At 40.5% G+C, this 17806-nt stretch overlaps 1 protein-coding gene across 2 annotated transcripts in view; it reads left to right on the top strand.

Annotated features, from left to right (window-relative positions):
* LOC126278060 (reticulon-4-like) overlaps positions 1-17806 on the top strand; it is a 339771-nt gene that overhangs the window by 282273 nt on the left and 39692 nt on the right. The window contains exon 2 of one of the 2 annotated variants that reach the window (XM_049977879.1): positions 8716-8751. The exons of the other annotated variant lie outside the window; for it this stretch is intronic. Within the exon in view, the coding sequence (XP_049833836.1) occupies positions 8716-8751 (36 nt within the window). The remainder of the gene's footprint in view (positions 1-8715; positions 8752-17806) is intronic. 2 annotated transcript variants of the gene reach the window in all.

Raw genomic sequence — 17806 nt, 5'->3', positions numbered from 1 at the left:
TGTAAGGAATGGTGCCAATCGTTACTCGCTCCCTTATTTTTGGTTGATAGTATTGGATCCAAAAATCGTCCATGATAAAGATTCTTGGTAATTAAAGAACGTGCAGAAGTTTGTGTTCATCATTTTCGTAGCAGCTGCATACAAATGTGCAGAACGCAAAAGGGCTTTCTCTTCTGAACTACTTTAAATACTTGGACATTTGAAATCAGGAACATTACCGGCTGAGACACTCGTATTGGTGTAATTGGAGCACATTATGCACGATGTGTTGATGAACCAGGACTTGGGTTTACAATTACTGTGATGTTATCATGTATCAAGTTGCAGATTATAATCACGATGCTTGAAATGGCAACATCGTTTCCCGCAGTACCCATGCGATGTGCCTGATATGCTCCCTAGCTGATGAGACAGGGAGGTTAACAAGACACGGACTGAATCCGCGCATTGGATTAACGACTATTGGTCTGGTAGGCGGGCCAGCATGGGTGTGTTCATAGTGAGGGTAATTGCTGGCTTGTCCAGATGTTCACAATAATTGCAACTTTGGCACAAAATGCAAAACATAAAAGAAATAGTTTTCTTCTTATAGTGATTGAACAATGCAATATTCTTCAAATAGTTTTTCGTATAATAAAACATTTCGCATATGCACATTAAATTTTGATTTTGATGTGGTTGTTAATAAAAATTTTCTTACAAAATAATTCAATGTTACTGTCTCGATTTGATGAAAGTAATTACGGAATTGAAATAAAAGTAAAGCAGAACAGCAATATGCAGTTAACGGGGGGAAGGTTTAAATTGCAAAATGTATTATACTTCAGTGCTCCAAAATCTTAAAAGGCTGATTATTTAGAGCTCAATTTCCTCATACTTATTCAGGAAGTTGATGTCCGGGCATTGTCTTGTTCGTGGGCTCGGAAGGCGTCGTATCGTGAAGGTGCTTGCTGAATTTGGTTTAGCTGATGGTCATGCAAGACAAGTGCTGCGATAGAAGAGGATGATTGTTGAAGGGAAAGGCTCATGACTCTGATTAGCTACTAAACTGGGGATACAGACCACTTCAGATGACGGTTCGCTGTTTATAAAAAAAAGGGTTTGTAGGGGGGGGGGGAGAAAATAGACCGATCAAGTTGTGTTTAAACAGTGGACTGATGATTTCTCAATTCTAATAGTGTAATCCACATAATACTTTCAGAATCCATAGCTTCAAAAACATTTAAAATTACGAAAGTAGGAAGCTGTGAAAGCTCAAAGTAAAAACGTATGTATCATGAAAAATTATTCCTTTCTAGGTTATTACTTCCAAATTCCTTGTCCTGTCCCCCCCACCCACCCACCAGATGCATTTGGTGACGCTGGGTTAAGGAGAACTTCTAGAAATAAGAAAGCCATATCTGAACGTCAAAAAGTAAGAAACATCTAAAACAAAAAAAAATCCTGATCCCTTGTGCTCCCTTGATGTAGAGGTTAAACTGTATTGGTAGAATGATTTCTCAGCTGCAGGTGCACGGTATCTTCTGACGACAATCGAACGTTACGTCGTCTGTCAGCAATAAAAATTTCGAACAAAAGCACAGTAGTATGTAAAATAGAATGTCGGCAGAATATTTTTGGTGATGGAGATAATGTGAAATTTCCTCAAGTTGTGTAATGCCAGGTGTGACACACAATTCCAGATAACAGTATCTGTTTCAGTTAAAGTTGCTCACACTACTTTACCCAAGACTGTGCTTGCTCGATCCAAATTACTGTCGTTGACTCTAGTTAGTCGCAGTGACACACAATTCCAGATAACAGTATCTGTTTCAGTTAAAGTTGCTCACACTACTTGACCCAAGACTGTGCTTGCTCGATCCAAATTACTGTCGTTGACTCTAGTTAGTCGCACTGTAACACCGAATGCGCAAAGAAATTAACATCGTGTGCATTATGCTGACGACGTGTTGCTATCTTAGAAATGTCTGGATATGTATGTCACAGTCCCTTTGACGTTCGGGAAGAAAATTCATTGAAGATACAAAAGATCCATTAGGACTATAAAATTTTATCTGGCTCTGGAAAACTTAAAAGCAACTTTAATTAAGAAAAACCTATCATCTGAGAATTTGCTTAGTTTCCTAACGCCTGACCACCTTCTACGGCATGAGCACACTGTTTTGCAATTATGTTGGCGTACAGGTTTCTGTGCGCCATGCTATAACTGCATTTTACATACTTACAGTAGGGCATCCCCATGTTTGACACACACAATTTTACGCATTCAGAACGTTCTCTTCAATGTAACTGGTGTCAAAGGGAAACGTACAGCCGTCGTTACAGGGACAGTGCATTCGAACGTCAACGTAGAGCGTGCCTAGTTCCTGACACCACAGCGTGGAAAAAGCACGCTGCGGAATCTTACCAAATGTGCTGAGAAATATCAAGCGTGTCAGGTATCCTGAACGCGCAATTGTACGTAGACGAATGGGGTCTAAAAACGCCACCTACGTCACGTGCAAACTATCTTTCCAGTACTAATTTACAATATTGGGAGACACGCTATTGGATTTCAGTTGAAGTCCATGTTCAGTGGTTTTTATGATGAGTGTCCTCGTTTCTGAAGAAGAGAAATTCGTTAACATCGAGTATAGATTTGTCAGGAAGTCGCTTCGGAAAGTATTTGTATGGAGTGTAGCCATGTATGGAAGTGAAACATAAACAATGAGTAGTTCAGACAAGAAGAGAATAGAAGCTTTCGAAATGTGGTGCTACAGAAGGATGCTGAAGATAGATGGGTAGATCACATAACTAATGAGGTATTGAATAGAATTGGGGAGAAGAGGAGCTTGTGGCAAAACTTGACTAGAAGATGGGATCGGTTGGTAGGACATGTTCTGAAACATCGAGATATCACCAATTTAGTATGGGAGGACAGCGTGGAGGGTAAAAATCGTAGAGGGAGACAAAGAGATGAATACACTAAGCAGATTCAGAGGGATTTTGGTTGCAGTAAGTACTGGGAGATGATGAAGCTTGCACAGGATAGAGTAGCATGGAGAGCTGCATCAAACCAGTCTCAGGACTCAAGACCACAACAACAAGAACTTATGCCGTCCAAAACGCCAGCACATTGGCAGTGTCAGAAACACGTTGTTGGTGCTATCTTGTGTAATAATACGCGGGAAATATGTTTGTTGTAAAGAATTTTAATATGAAAAATCGCGTCTTCTGTAAGCTCGCCTAGGGCCGAATATTACGGACTTCGTCGGGGCGGCATTTTGGGTGTGGATAGAAAACATATTTAAAGCCGAACCAAATCGTAAAACAATTTTTATATCGTGATGGCCGTTGGTTCGGCTGCTCGGCAGAACTCGGTCGCTTAGCTATGCGGTCTGCTGCGAGGAGTATCGTAGGAAGACTTCCCTCCGGCGTTGTGGCGAAATCTTTTGTCGTCTTCGGGCCGCAAAGTCCATTTACTACCTGAGCTGGGAACCGATGCGCGTTCTGTATTCCCGCATACCACCTACTTCGTTATCCTCACCGCCCCGCCCCCCTCCACTAAGTAATAATAATAATAATAATAATAATAATAATAATAATAATAATAATAATAATAATAATAATAATAATAATAATTTCGTACATCAGAAATATACTTTATTATGTTTGGTACATGACTGCAACCCCCCGCGCGCGCTATCTTGGATGCGCGCTTTACGAGGGGCGGCTTAATGCTACAGCGGGCACCAACGTGCCAACGCCTTGACGGCATGTTAAAGATCCATCAGGAAGTGTTCTTCGTGCGGTGTACTGTTATTGGCAGTTAATAACGTATCGGCAATTAAATCCTGCAAGACATAATATAGAATAATAGACGTAACGTTACGTAATTGATGTGTGCAGGGTGTAGCTCGTTCGCGTCTTGCTAATTTCAAGAAATGTTTTTTATTCTCCATCGCGGTTTCTGTCACTGCTTTAATTGAAGTTAGTTCCGTAATATCCGATGTGATGTAAATATAAGTGCACTCTATGTATTGTTCGTTGGATTGGCTTTATGTAAAAAAGAGCTTCCATTACATGCTTTAAGATAGTTCGCAATTTGTTTAAAGTCTTGTTTCCCATGTTCTTAAGATTGTGCTATTGTAGAGAAGCAGTGGTAAAGTAAGAATGACCTTAGGGTATTACTGTAAAGTGTAAATGATGAAATAATTAAATTCTGTTCGAGATTATAGTAAATTTTATCTTGCTGTTTGCAATGGATCTTCTAATAAGCTGAATGTCCTTACAGACTGGACATGAAACTTTCGTTTCGCCTTACATCATGTTCTTAGTTGAGTTTCCTAGAGACGGAACAAAACGACTATCATATGGGCGAGGGAGGAAATGTGCGTTTTAATAGCGTAAACATACAAATTTTACACCCGTCCATTTCGTAAACAAATTGTGCGATTTGGTAGCCAGGTACAGCCAACTGCCGCTGGAGCGCGCTGCGGTCTCGTTCACAGGGTGAGGCACACGTACAGAAGCACGTTGAAACGGCGCGTTGAATGCCACGGCCCGTGTGACGTCTTTACCAAACTCCTCGTTGTCAACTGTACAGGGTGTTACAAAAAGGTACGGCCAAACTTTTAGGAAACATTCCTCACACACAAAGAAAAGATGTTATGTGGACATGTGCCCGCAAACTCTTAATTTCCGTGTTAGAGCACATTTTAGTTTCGTCAGTATGTACTTTACTTCTTCGATTCACCGCCATGATTTCATACTGGATACTCTGCCTGTGCTGCTAGAACATGTGCCTTTACAAGTACGACACAACATACGGTTCATGCTGGATGGAGCTCCTGCACATTTCAGTCGAAGTGTTCGTACGCTTCTCAACGACAGATTCGGAGACCGATGGATTGGTAAAGGCGGACCAATTCCATGGCCTCCACGCTCTCCTGACCTCAACCGTCTTTCATTTATGGGGGCATTTGAAAGCTCTTGTCTACGCAACCCCGGTACCAAATGTAGAGACTCTTCGTGCTCGTATTGCGGACGGCTGTGATACAATACGCCATTCTCCAGGACTAGATCAGCGCATCAGGGATTCCATGCGACGGAAGGTGGTTGCATGTATCCTCGCTAACGGAGTACAGTTTGAACATTTCCTGTAACAAAGTGTTTGAAGTCACGCTGGTACGTTCTGTTGCTGTGTGTTTCCATTCCATGACTAATGTGATTCGAAGAGAAGTAATAAAATGAGCTCTAACATGGGAAGTAAGCGTTTCCGGACACAGGTCCACATAGCATATTTTCTTTCTGTGTGTGTGAGGGATGTTTCCTGAAAAATTGGCCGTACCTTTTTGTAACACCCTGTATACAATGAGGCCTGTCAGTTGTTGAGCACCCGATACAAAACACTCCCTAGCCAGTAAGTTTGGTCGATACTCAGCGTTCGTTGCCACTTGGCAAGTTCACTGGCTGCTGGGCCCGTGAGACAAGATATTTTGTACCTGTTACTAAAGAAAGAAGCAAATTGAATCCGTAACTGACGCCACTGCATTGTCAGACTCAAGAACTTCTCGACACGAAAAAGTATGGAGTGAAAGGCCTAACTTCCTGTCGGGTAACTAAATATAACTTATATATTCGTAGAGAAATAAATGGCACACATGCAGGGACGACAGCGAATATTGTTAGGCCCTGGCACAATGATCTTCCTTGTTTGATGAGAGTAGTAGTGAGAAATCGTTGAGAGAGAGTCGGTAGGGATAGAAAGTAGCAACGTTGCGTTCATTAAGTTTTATAGACTCTAGCCACGCTCTACGCCGTGTTTTATTACCTGCTCTCGATTGTTCACTATTTTCACATATTGGTTGAGAACAATGTATTTCAGTCTGCATTTGTAATCGCGTTCATTAACTTCAGAATGTGTTGTGATGGAGACACACACACACACACACACACACACACACACACACACACACACACGCGCGCGCGCGCGCGCATTTTTCGTAGTTTTTATAAGGCATGACGAACGGTTTTGCTGGTCTCTGGCGCTTACTGTTTTTAGAGGTGTATCAGCCACTCCAGTGTGTTTCGGAAAGCAGCGGAGCAAAAACTTAACTATTCACGTGCATCGCGACCGCAGGGAGTGAAAATCAATGGGACTGCGGCTGTAGCCACTGCAGCCAACGTTACTGCTACCTGACAGTTTGATGTAATGCAGCAGAGTTCGTTATTTATGGCGCATCAGTGTGGGATTCTGTTATAACACAGCTGAAAATTAAGCGGACACATTTTTAAGTGTCGCTTTTGTCGTACTGTGGAATATTGCTGGCCTTCATTCCTTAACAAAATAACGAATCAGTTGCCACCATTCGCGCGAATAGTCGTTCTAATAGCGTGTTTTACATTTCATTTCGAAACCACATTAGTTTGTTGGAATAATTCAATTTCATACAATATGCTGCCAGATCAAAAATTTTGTGCTGAAGCGTGACTCGAATACTGAATCTTGTTCACTTGTTGAATGAACTGTACAGGCATGCCTCTCAACCCGAGTACCTGTGAAAAAGCAAAGTTCCTGGTGCAAGTCGCGGTCTGGACACAGTTGCGAAGTTTCAAACATAGCGAACACTGCTGAAGAGTGAATGTGTCAGAATGACAATTTCATATTGTTGAACACAACCTGGAAGATGTTACCGATCAAACTGTAGATGTCTTAAGTTAGCTCTCCCTCCCTCCGTCCCTCCGTCTACATTGAAAAAGAAAAGGAAAAATTGTTTAAAACAGGCGAGATGGGTCAGCGGGTATCGTAATGGTGCGACATAACGCCTTATAAATTAACAGTGTTACATTGTAGGAGTCAAGTATTTTTATTATATACTTTCCCTGAATATTGTTGCTTGTGTTAAGATGAATCCATCTAATAGAAATAGGTCTTCCGTCCTCGTCTACGTTGCTCCGCAGAGAGATTAGGCGTCAAAATGTAGTTCTGTTGCGTAGTGTTAGATTACGTTCATCATCAAAATCGGCTGATACTGAAATCACGAGCAACGCACACAATTATCGGGTAATAGTCAGTGACCAAGGTGGTCGTACATAGTTTGTCATGACCGGCCGCATATTCATTGGTCGTATTCGTTGATTGAATTAAACGTAGCCAATGAAACGCCTGAGAGCAATGATTGATAGCCTTCCTCGATTAATATATCAAGTAAATAAAAACTTTGTAAATAGGAGAAGACATTCTGATTGGCATATGAGGTAAAATAATTGCAAGTTACATGACACAGCAGATGAAATACATAACAGAATTTTTGTATGTGTGATTTCACTCTAAGACCCACTGAACTGATATTTTACTTAGCTTGGTCTTATTGTTCCATCTAGGCAATATTTTGCCCATTTCTAATTTTATAAGTAGAGGGCACACACTTGCTTCCTCTTCAAAATAAACTATTGAGCGATCCATAAATTGCACGTACGCGCGAACAAATCTCGCCCGATGTCCAAAATACTACGCTGATAAGTTTTGGAACGATTTGAAGTTGGCCGATTGAAAAAAATTTTGCGGGCGTTTTTCCTTAGTCAATTTGGGACTATGGTTCCCATCGCTGCTTAACTGTTCACGTTTTTAGTCTATAGTATAAATACGGTCACTTCTGTATGAGCTTGTTACGCTCTTTAACCATGGCATGTTTTCGGAGGTTTGTTTTCAGTTTGGAGTAGTTCTCTTTCCTGGTCGAAGTAAGCAGACCATACTGGTTCACGGCGTTCTACGTAATTTTGTTTTCTGCTTAGCATATAAGAGGCTGTCAAGTAAAACAGTAGTTGGTTTTGCACAGAGTTTGTGCTTCTTTCTTACTGTGTCGTTCACGTTATTAAGGAGTGTCTTGGATGAAGTTATTGTTTAGAAAGTATAGATGACTAAGATGGACGTGGCTGAGGTTAGCTACAATGGCATGATTACAAATTGTGAATGTTACTGCTGGTTGCACTCCTAGTATTGAGTCGTCTGTTTCGTTGAACAACTCGCCGACAAGAAAAATGCCTCACGCACATACTGGTTTTATCTCTAAAAATTTACTCACCCACCGCTGAGTAAGCACTATTGTTTCACATGGGACTGATAAGTGTTAGATACTCTGTACCGTACAAATTATCGCTTTGTTCATGGACATTCACCTAGTTTCTCGTATACGGTTGGCCTGGTGCAGATGTGTCAAAGTTAAAATTTCCTCCATCTGTTTCTCCAAATCGTGAGCATGTGGCCAGATTATGGATACAGTAATGCTACTGTTGTGGGATCAGTTATACTTAGGATGTGTAGTGAAATAAGCCGTGTGCTATTCTAGATAATTTAAAAACCTGTTGTAAATGTAATGAGGTGTGTTTAGAAGTAAGTTTGCAGGGCATTTAACTGAGAGTACTTTTGTCTTCTTTCAAACTGGCTCTTTAATATTGTAAATAAACGTCTGTATATATGCTATGCATGATTATTTTCGTGTGCATTTGAGGCTAAAAGCTTTTAATACTAAACCTGCTTTATCCTGTTGTGTTGAATGCACTGAGGGGCCTACTTACTTAGAACGGTGAAATTGGATAAATTGTGCTCATGAGACACTGTTGAAGCATTCGATAGTGCCCTCAGTGCATTCCTGTAGATGCAACTAATTCTTCTTTTAATCTTTCTGTATCATAAAATCTTTTCGCTAACAGTTATCTTCACTTCTCTTCCAGACGCATGGTTTAAGCCAGACAGACTTCATCCAAAAGGTAATGTAATAAAGTAACATACATTGTCTTGGACTTGCTTTCCAGTGTCGTTAACTATAAAGTTTCGTTGTAACATACTTAAACTACCATAACACCTACTAATTTTAAATTTAGTTATTTTACTGGTGCGTTGCAATTAATAGTTTAACTATTTTATTATTTTAATGATGGAAATGAACTTACTGATAAGCATGTTACACACATCAGACTACATAATTTGGTAATAAAATAGCTTCTTCAGCTTTTGTGTTGTCACATTTCAAGATAACCTTGTTTGTTGATTTTTTAAGTGACGACAGTAACGTGTGAATTCATTACTGAAGCTATAGTAGTGATATGATACACAAATAGAACACAGTATTGGGAACTTTCCCCAGTACTGATGCTGGAAGAAAATATCGATGTTAATAATTTAATATGTTAAAAAGTGAAAGATAATTTTAAATAGTTTGCCAGCATTATCGTTCCAAACTTCAGTAACAACTGTTCCCAAATCTTTCCAGAAAACAGCAGCTTAAATTTTAAGTAACTTAGTTCATAGTATCCTCGTATAGGAAGGCAGTTGTCTTACAGAGGAAAGCTTATTAATCTGGAAAACTGATTGGCCGTCATTTTGTTTAATAACAAAGATTCTTCCTCCTCTGTGCTTTGAACAATCTTATAAGTCCAGCTTCTGTGCCTGATTTCTTCCATGTACTGTCAATTCTCCAGTCAACCAAAAACATGTTTCTTGTTCACTATCACGTTCTTAATGTAAATTTTTGAGCTTCTCTTGTGCTGTATCTCACATTGCAGACCCCAGGTGAACCACATAAACAAATGAAATTGTAAAATATGTGAAATTGTTCAATTTTGAAGACAAAAGGGTGGGGAGTGGTTAAAAACAAGCTACCATTTCTGGAACATTTCAGGCGTCAACGTGCTGCTACTTAACGAAATGGCTGTTTGTTGATAAGTCAGCGCATACAGTTATCTGACACTACACATTACGAATTGCTTGTTATTAGTCCGAATATGTTACTCATTTGTTCATGCATTCACAGCACACTTGCCTGTGAGGAAAAGGCGTCTAACGTCGAGGAGTAACTGGAGGAAAGACATGCTAAGCTTCCCTGTAGATTTACGGTTCGTACAGTACCACTCAATACATGTAAACTGTTTGTATATCGCGGAGAACTCTGATCGAAAGGTAGGCAAGTTGTGATTGCTCAGTGTGCTAACAGATGGCGCGAACGGCACCGGTGGGCGAGAGGTAAGTTTCGTTCGGAGCTTCACAGTAATGCTGTAAGAAGCACCAGCGCTCTTACTTCGGTATTTCAGTTAACGTAGTTACTCTAAAATACTCAGTATGAATCACTGTTTGATAGGTCGTAAAAGTGGACGGGTAGAATTTGTGTGTACTATTCTTCCAATAAAACCGTCTTGCCTTTAATAAAAGTTACCAAGAAAATACGTTCCTGAAGCTCCCTCGGTAGCAAGAGTGACACGTTCTAGTAGAGGATTTTGTTACATTGTCGTTCAGAGATAACATTCAGCCCGTCGTTATGTAGTGATTGTCCGCGCGCACATGTTGCATTGAAATGGAACTATGTGTGTGAGTGATTAAACAAGTTATCAGCCACGTACGCAGATAACGATTTACTCTGGAAAATTGCAGTTACCAGGTTACGATACGAACTGGTTTTCTCTCCTCGTGATCCCCCCCTCGCTCACTCCTCCTGGTCTCCGCGGCAACATTTGAGAACGGCAACGTATGCATGTGACCGTTAAGAAGAACAGCTGGAATTAAAATATACTCTCATATCCAGAACCTATGCCAACCGTCGTTCTGACCTGAATATGCGGATGCGCTGTATACATCAAACGGCTTCATTTGGTTCGAGTAACCACACCTGGTGATAAGATTGTAGGAGCATTACAAAGAAATTACTACTAGTATAAGCTTCAATGGGGAATTACTGAACTGCCCTTTATTATTCATTACAGAAATTGCCAAAGTTCACTTTTAGTGTTGTATTCAGTAGTTCTATGGAAGTTACATTGAACAAAGCGGTTCCGCTGTCACTTTTTTCGCTTGCTTTTGTCAAAACACGAAGCAAACATCGATCATCAGTTTTTGTGAATACAACGCCCTTTGCCATGGTAAATGACGCAGATAATGGAGTGGGTCAGAAATGTAAGCATTTTCCCACCAGGTTACTTAATATGTACATTTAGCAAGCGTTAAAGGAAACATAGTAGTAGTTCGAATAAGAAATTACAGGAGCAAAAGAGGTTTGCTGATACGGTAAATCTGTCACAGACGGCAGTGGACTTAAGAGCAGTTAAAGGGAATGAATAGTGTCTTGATAAGAAATTAAGACAAATATCAACAAAAAAGTTTTAATGGAATGTAGTGAATTTCGAACTCGAACCCCGATTTCCCGCTTATTGCGAGCTTTGGGTCGGTCTGGGATGCGTGTACGGATAGTCGTAGTAGTAAAGGCGATAAGCGGGACATCCGGGTTCGAGTCCCAGTCCGGTACAAATTCTCAAATGTTATGGCGAGCGACTAAGAGGAACTATGTTTATACCTAACAAGGTTGTTACAGAATACCTGTTTTACGGTCCAGAATCGAATCGGCGAAAAACTAACGTAATGGGGAAGCTTGACTTCCAAAAAAGGCAGTACTTTATAGGGCAAATCTGAAGACGAGTAGTAATTAACTTCGGTGATGGCGGGAAGTGGGAGAGCTGGAAATTGTAGAGGGGAAACGAAGGCTTTACTGCAGAAAGTTGTTTCAAATGGATTTAGGTTGGAGTAGTTACAGAGGTGAAGCGGTTGTTGGTACGGGATACACTAGCACCAAGAGCTGCATAAAGCCAGTCTACCGACTGGATTCTGCTACTACTGCTGATACAAGCTGTAATGCTCTTGCCCTTCCCCGTACTGAAAACTTCGATTTTCATTTCGAAAAACTTTAGTCTTGCATTCGTAAGATGCAGCTATAGTTAAATTTACAGGAGCTCAGAGCTCTAATATATAAATAAGTTGAGGCAGTCGTCCAGCATTATTTCTGCAAAAAAAAAAGTTGATTACTACTGTTTGGTTCATTGACTTTAGTTTGAAACATTTTCACACGGTAGAAGTCCATTGTTTCTATCTGAACATTAATTATGAGTGTTCCCCCAGCAATTCGCCTCAGTCTATCATCTACTATAAATTTTTTCGTTAGTTTTTGAGCTTCAAGGTTAAACAGTACATGAAAAAGCAGTTAATGTATCATAAACAGAAATGCATGCGTATCGAGTAGCTGGCAGTTGAATGCTCCCAGTTTTCTAACAAATTCGAATCACCGTATAATTTGCATGGCCTTGGTTCTTTCCATAGTGTGTTTTTCTTAAATGGTTCACAATAAAATGAACTTGATACAAACGTACCACTAGTCGAGCAAATACGAGCAAGCTTTACTAGGACTAAACATTTTAGTTCTACATGTCGTGGTTGTCTTGGAATGTTCGTTTGACCAGGACTTCGTCGTGCGTTCTATCTTGACTGATTCATCTATTCCGGCTGTCACGTGTCTGTCACCTGTGGAATCATCTTAAGTCTGTGTTGGCGCTGCTCTAATAGTAAATTACACACACTTTCCATATTCCCTTAATTCATTTTAACATCCATGGAGAAGTCAGGAATTAGAGATCATACAAAATAGTAAATGCAACTATATTCACACAGCACCGAAATTGGGAGAGTTACCTTAAGGCGCAGTACAGATCCTCTGAAAGGACATCCTCCATAAGAAAAAACGAATTCTTGATAGTCGTGGCTTCGTCGCAGTCATTTGAGCGCAGGTTATAGATTTCAAACGAATATATAGAATATGGGCCATGGCAACTGATAAAGAATAGAGGCCTACGTACACTCGTATCGCACTGAATCTTGTTAACCGTACTGTTATCTGGGTATATACAACCTAAAATATTCTTGCTGAATTAAGTTCGTCCGGTTCACACTGTAGCTCGTTTGTTTTCCAGAGTTCGAGATTTTCTTCTGCTGTGGTGCTTTCGCGAAAAATACTTTCTCATAGATCTTAATTAGGATTTGTGACTGGACAATACGATACAGCTGTAAGGATTTGTGACTGGACAATACGATACAGCTGTCTCGTAGCACATTGTGGACGGAACGTGAGGACGACACGGGCAGCGACAATTAATCAAGCAGACGGCACCCGAGTCTTCCCATTTCTTAGACTGAGCAGACTTAATGGGAGAGGCTTCGCCGGAAAGATAAGTCCTACTGAGGAAAAACTTGTCACACACATCTGAAAGTGCTACGATGTTAGCAACGGCTAGAAGGGGAAACTGTGCTCAAAAGAAACGGCGGTGTCCACATTGTAATATGTTTCTTTGTATGGCCGTGCGTAAAAACTGTCTAAATTTTTTAGAACAAAATGATTCAGTGAAGCATTTTGTGTAAGGGATAGCCAAATGAGACAGATCGAAAAAAGTAAGTAGCCCGTTCGTTATTCCAAAAGTAATCGCCAAAACGGTTAGTACATTTATCACTCAATGGGATTTTTCTTGGATACTTTCGCGGCTTGATTCTGGCGAGTCGTGCCATTCTTGTTACGAAGAAAACAGACGGCCGCGAGTGTCTTTCTCCAAGACACCAGAAGTATGGAAATCGTATGGAGATCAAAACTTAATGGAGGTGGTGTAAAGGCTTCCCAGTAGAAAGAACGTAGGCAGCATGTGGTCCGGCCCACATGTTGGCAAGGTTGTTTAGAGTACGCTGCAGGAGTTCGTAAGCTGTGAAGAAAAAATACGTGCACCAGGTTTCATTATTTCACATAAAACGTCAACTTTTTTGCATTCAGTTATGAAACTATGATTTTCGAAAAGCCAGCCTGGTTGGGGCAGCTAGACACGGCTGTGGTCAGTAGTCTCCAACACGTTAGAGACTGACCTCAAAGAATCACAAACTGGGAATTAGCGTGTTTGCCCTGTCAGCTCAGGGTCGCGAAAGACTTACGAATTGTACATTTAGAAATGTTAAGTGGCCTCTTATCAAACATGTGCTCCATCATTCATGACATCGTGATCGATGAAAAAGTACACTTGAACGGTCGTTTACCTTAAAGGCTTTTCCCTCGATAGAGCTCAGGCAGACGGTAGCAAGTGTCAACAATTTGCACATGCTCCTTAAACGACTTAGAACACTAAGGGATTAAATATTTATAAATGATCCGGTTTCAAAGCAGCAAACGCACAGTCTTTAACTTCGTTACTGATGTACAGGGTCCTTCCAGGGCGAAGATCTTTGGTTTTACGATCTTAGCCGTATACGCAACATTCTTCAGCAAACACATCTGAAGTTGGGATCCTCGCGTACCTGTCATTACTGCGTTTGTCTAACATCTGTTTCGGAGGCATTCTCTCATGATGCAGACAAGCAAACTTAAGAAGCAATTGTCGATGTATAACTGTTTTTTAAACGTATGTCATTTATTCTGGCGCGAAGCGCTTCAACTCAAAACAGCATCAATTTTATAAAGTTCAGAACACAACTTTACCGACATAGCTGTTGCGGTTAGTCCATCATTCACAGTAGCTCGGCAGTGGATTTACGAGGATGAAACCAACGCTTCAGACAGCGTATGACACGCTGATACAGAATAGAGCCTACACCATCTGATCAGAAGTATCCGGACGCCTATTAATGGAAGTCAGCGTAAGGGGTCCACCATTAACCTTAAAGATGGCTTGAACTGGAGTGGGAACACTTCCAGTGGCGTCTGAATGTCTGTGAACAAATGGCAGCGCATTCTTAAAGCCAAAACCAGAGAATCTAGTCAACCAGAAGCTGGAGTCTGTAGAAAAATTGACGTCCAAACACTTCCCAAAAGTGTTCGATTGGGTTGTGGTTCGGACTCGGTATCGGTCAGTTTTTCTGGAATGCTGTTGTCCGCAAATCATTGTCCCATAGATGCTTCCTCAGGGTACGCTGTGATGCTGATAATCAATCATAGCTTCCCTTCCGAATTGTTTCTCTACTGTGCGCAGTACCTAATGCTGTTAAATGTGTTGGTATTCTTCTGGATTTAGCGTTTCTTTAAGCGTTATAATGGGACCACACCCTAACCACAAAAACTGCCTTCCATAGCAACACTACCTTCGTACTCCACTTTTGACATTATACACGATGGCAGGAAACATTGTCCAGGCATTCGCCCAACCCCAATCCTTTCATTGATTTGCCGCAGGGTTTCACACCAAATCAATCGCTTCCAGACTTTTGCAGCACAGTGGTATCGCCTTTTACACCACTTCAAACTTCGTGTACCATTAAATACAGGAAGATCGGGCATATAGGAGCTGCTAGCCTGCTGTTCTAATTCCTTACGCATCGTCATTGTGGAGGACGGACGTCTGAACGCACTTTGCAACTCAAAGGCGATTACTTTCGCTGATTTCGTGTTTTTTGCTTTTTTTTTTCACGACCACCCTCCGCAGTGGGCGACAAGCCCTGTCCGTCAGCACGTGACGTCTACCTGGTGGTGATTTTACTTTGGTTATTTCTAGGCGTTTACACTTCGTCACATCACTAACAATGGACCAGAGCAACTAGTAAAGGTGTGAAATATCCCTAATGTATTTGTTGCTCAAGTGACATAAAGCCCACGATGGAAGTCACTGAGCACATTTGACACACATTCTGCTGTTCTTGGTTCTCTACTGACAATACAATACTCCATATATACTGGCGCGACAGTCTCCATTATATGAGTGTTCAGATACTTCTGATCAGATTGTGTGTACACAGTAAAAAAAAACTCAGGATGTCATGTTTCTGCTGTATGCTAACTCTTGTGATGCTGTTATGTATTGTTGTAACACTGTGAATATCGTTTCTATCCTATATTATCTTCCAATCGAAGATAAACGTCTCATCTCATTGTCACTGAATTTAAACTTTTGATGAGTTACTTGTTGCAAATAAGATAGCTTACGTGCTTTTGGACGGGAATCTAGAGCCATGAAAAGTTTACACATTTATGTGTAAAAATAGAAGCGAAAATCACTAGCAAAGTGGAGTGCATCTGGCAAATGGAAACGGTGACAGACGTCAGTGGTATTTCTTACGACTTGGTTTACAATTGCGAATCCACTTGCTGTAAACTTGCAGTTCCTTTCATATGGAAACGAATCATTTTCTTCTGTCATGGAATTTGTAATGCCAAACAGTTTTCGTAGTAGGCAGCTTTTTATGTTACTAGGTCGGTATTTTATTGAGAGCCGTAGTACTGAAATGGTAACACACATTTGCTGTAGAACTGCAGCTCATGAATAACTGCTACTTTGTTGCAGAATTCTTTCACTCCGATCTACTTTGTGTTTTCCTTTACACAATGTTTAATTTGTGATTCTTTTTGCATATTTTCGGCTTGTGCGTGCGTCCATATAAAAGATTTTACATTTTAATAATTCTAAACGCTAAATATAAGAATGTTATGAAGCCCCCCTGTACATCATAGTTATTGCAATCTGAATGGAAACAGGTCTCCGCACGCTAAATTGGACGATGACTTTCTCAGTTGGTAAAAGTGAAAGAGCTACAGAAAAGTCAGCACACTCTTAGCGATTTTCCTTATATTTATAACCAAAATCGTGTTAGTGTAGTAAGCATCTAATATGCGCGAGAAAACTGTTAGTAAATGGAAGTAAAGTTATTTCTTAGGAGTTCGAGACGTTCTATGTTGTCGCGCATTCATTATTACCAACCGTATAAATGATGTATGTATTCTTGAACAAACAACGTCATTTTCACGAGGCTGTTAGTTCAAAAGAGTACTTTATTCAGCACTGATGGCCAGTTTACTGCATAAAATCTCATTTTCAAGCGCACAAACGTGGGAACATCGGCGTCATAATCACATGAGATGATCGCAGTGGACACAACCAAGAGTGCCAAAAAACTCGCTGCTGTTTGCAGTTAATTCAATTTTTCTTGAAATCTGCATTCCACGGATCACACTTCATAACAAGTTTTGACAATTGATACGCATCTTCCAATCAGGACTGGTTTTTCTGTATCGTTTAACACCTGCGAGGTAAGTTTGTTGACAAAGCCTCTTCAAGGCATTGAAGACACTATTAAACGACTCTAGCATACAGACCTATGTGGCTAATAGTAAAACGCCTAAAAATTTTAGGTCCCACGTAGAACTAGCTGTCAGTTGAAAAAATCGGAGGACGAGGTCATCTCGAATGAGATCATGCCTAGTAAAATACACCGATATTCAAATCAGTCTTCGGATTACCAGTTCCATCCTTCTTTATTGAAATCTCACATAACTACAGAAAATGTGTACTGATCCGTAGATGGCTTCGTAAATGGCGAAGCATATTATGAAAGATCCTCAGTGAATTCCACATAACATGAAGCGTGTAATATATCAATTATTTCGAAAGGGTGAAGACATCAAAGCCACATGTTCCGCATATTATGAGCAAATGGGTACGTAATTATCTTACATGATTAATGCTGTTAACTCTTTGTCAAACGAGACGAACAGCGTCAAAAGCTGTGGACGACGAGAGTAATATAACGATTGTGACGGAACCACTGCTTATCAAATATACAAGGAAAATCGTCAAACAGTCGTACAATTTGAGAAATTTTTTCACAGCCAGTTTCGGAAATTCAGTATGCCATCTTCAGGCCCCATACGCACCTCATGTATATATATTCCAACGTATCGATGTTGGCATACTGGAGTCATCAGTATCTGGAATTCGTGAATACGTATTTTAAGTGAGACTTCACAACTTCCAGTGTAAAATGATGGTTGTTGCTAAGTCTTCGAAGGCAGCACTTTTAATATCAATTCACGATATCCACATACTGATGACTAGTGTGCCAATATCGATACATTTGAATGGTACATGAAGTGCATAAGAGGCCTGAAGATAGCATATTGAACTGCCGAAACTGGTTGCGAAAGTAATACAACTTCTCAAATTGAACCTGTATTCGGAGACTTACCTTGTTAAATAATATAAAAGATTG

The sequence above is a fragment of the Schistocerca gregaria genome, chromosome 6 (assembly GCF_023897955.1).
Source record: "Schistocerca gregaria isolate iqSchGreg1 chromosome 6, iqSchGreg1.2, whole genome shotgun sequence".
NCBI lineage: Eukaryota > Metazoa > Arthropoda > Insecta > Orthoptera > Acrididae > Schistocerca > Schistocerca gregaria.
Note: the sequence above shows the minus strand (reverse complement) of the source record. Positions and strands in the feature narration are given on the sequence as shown.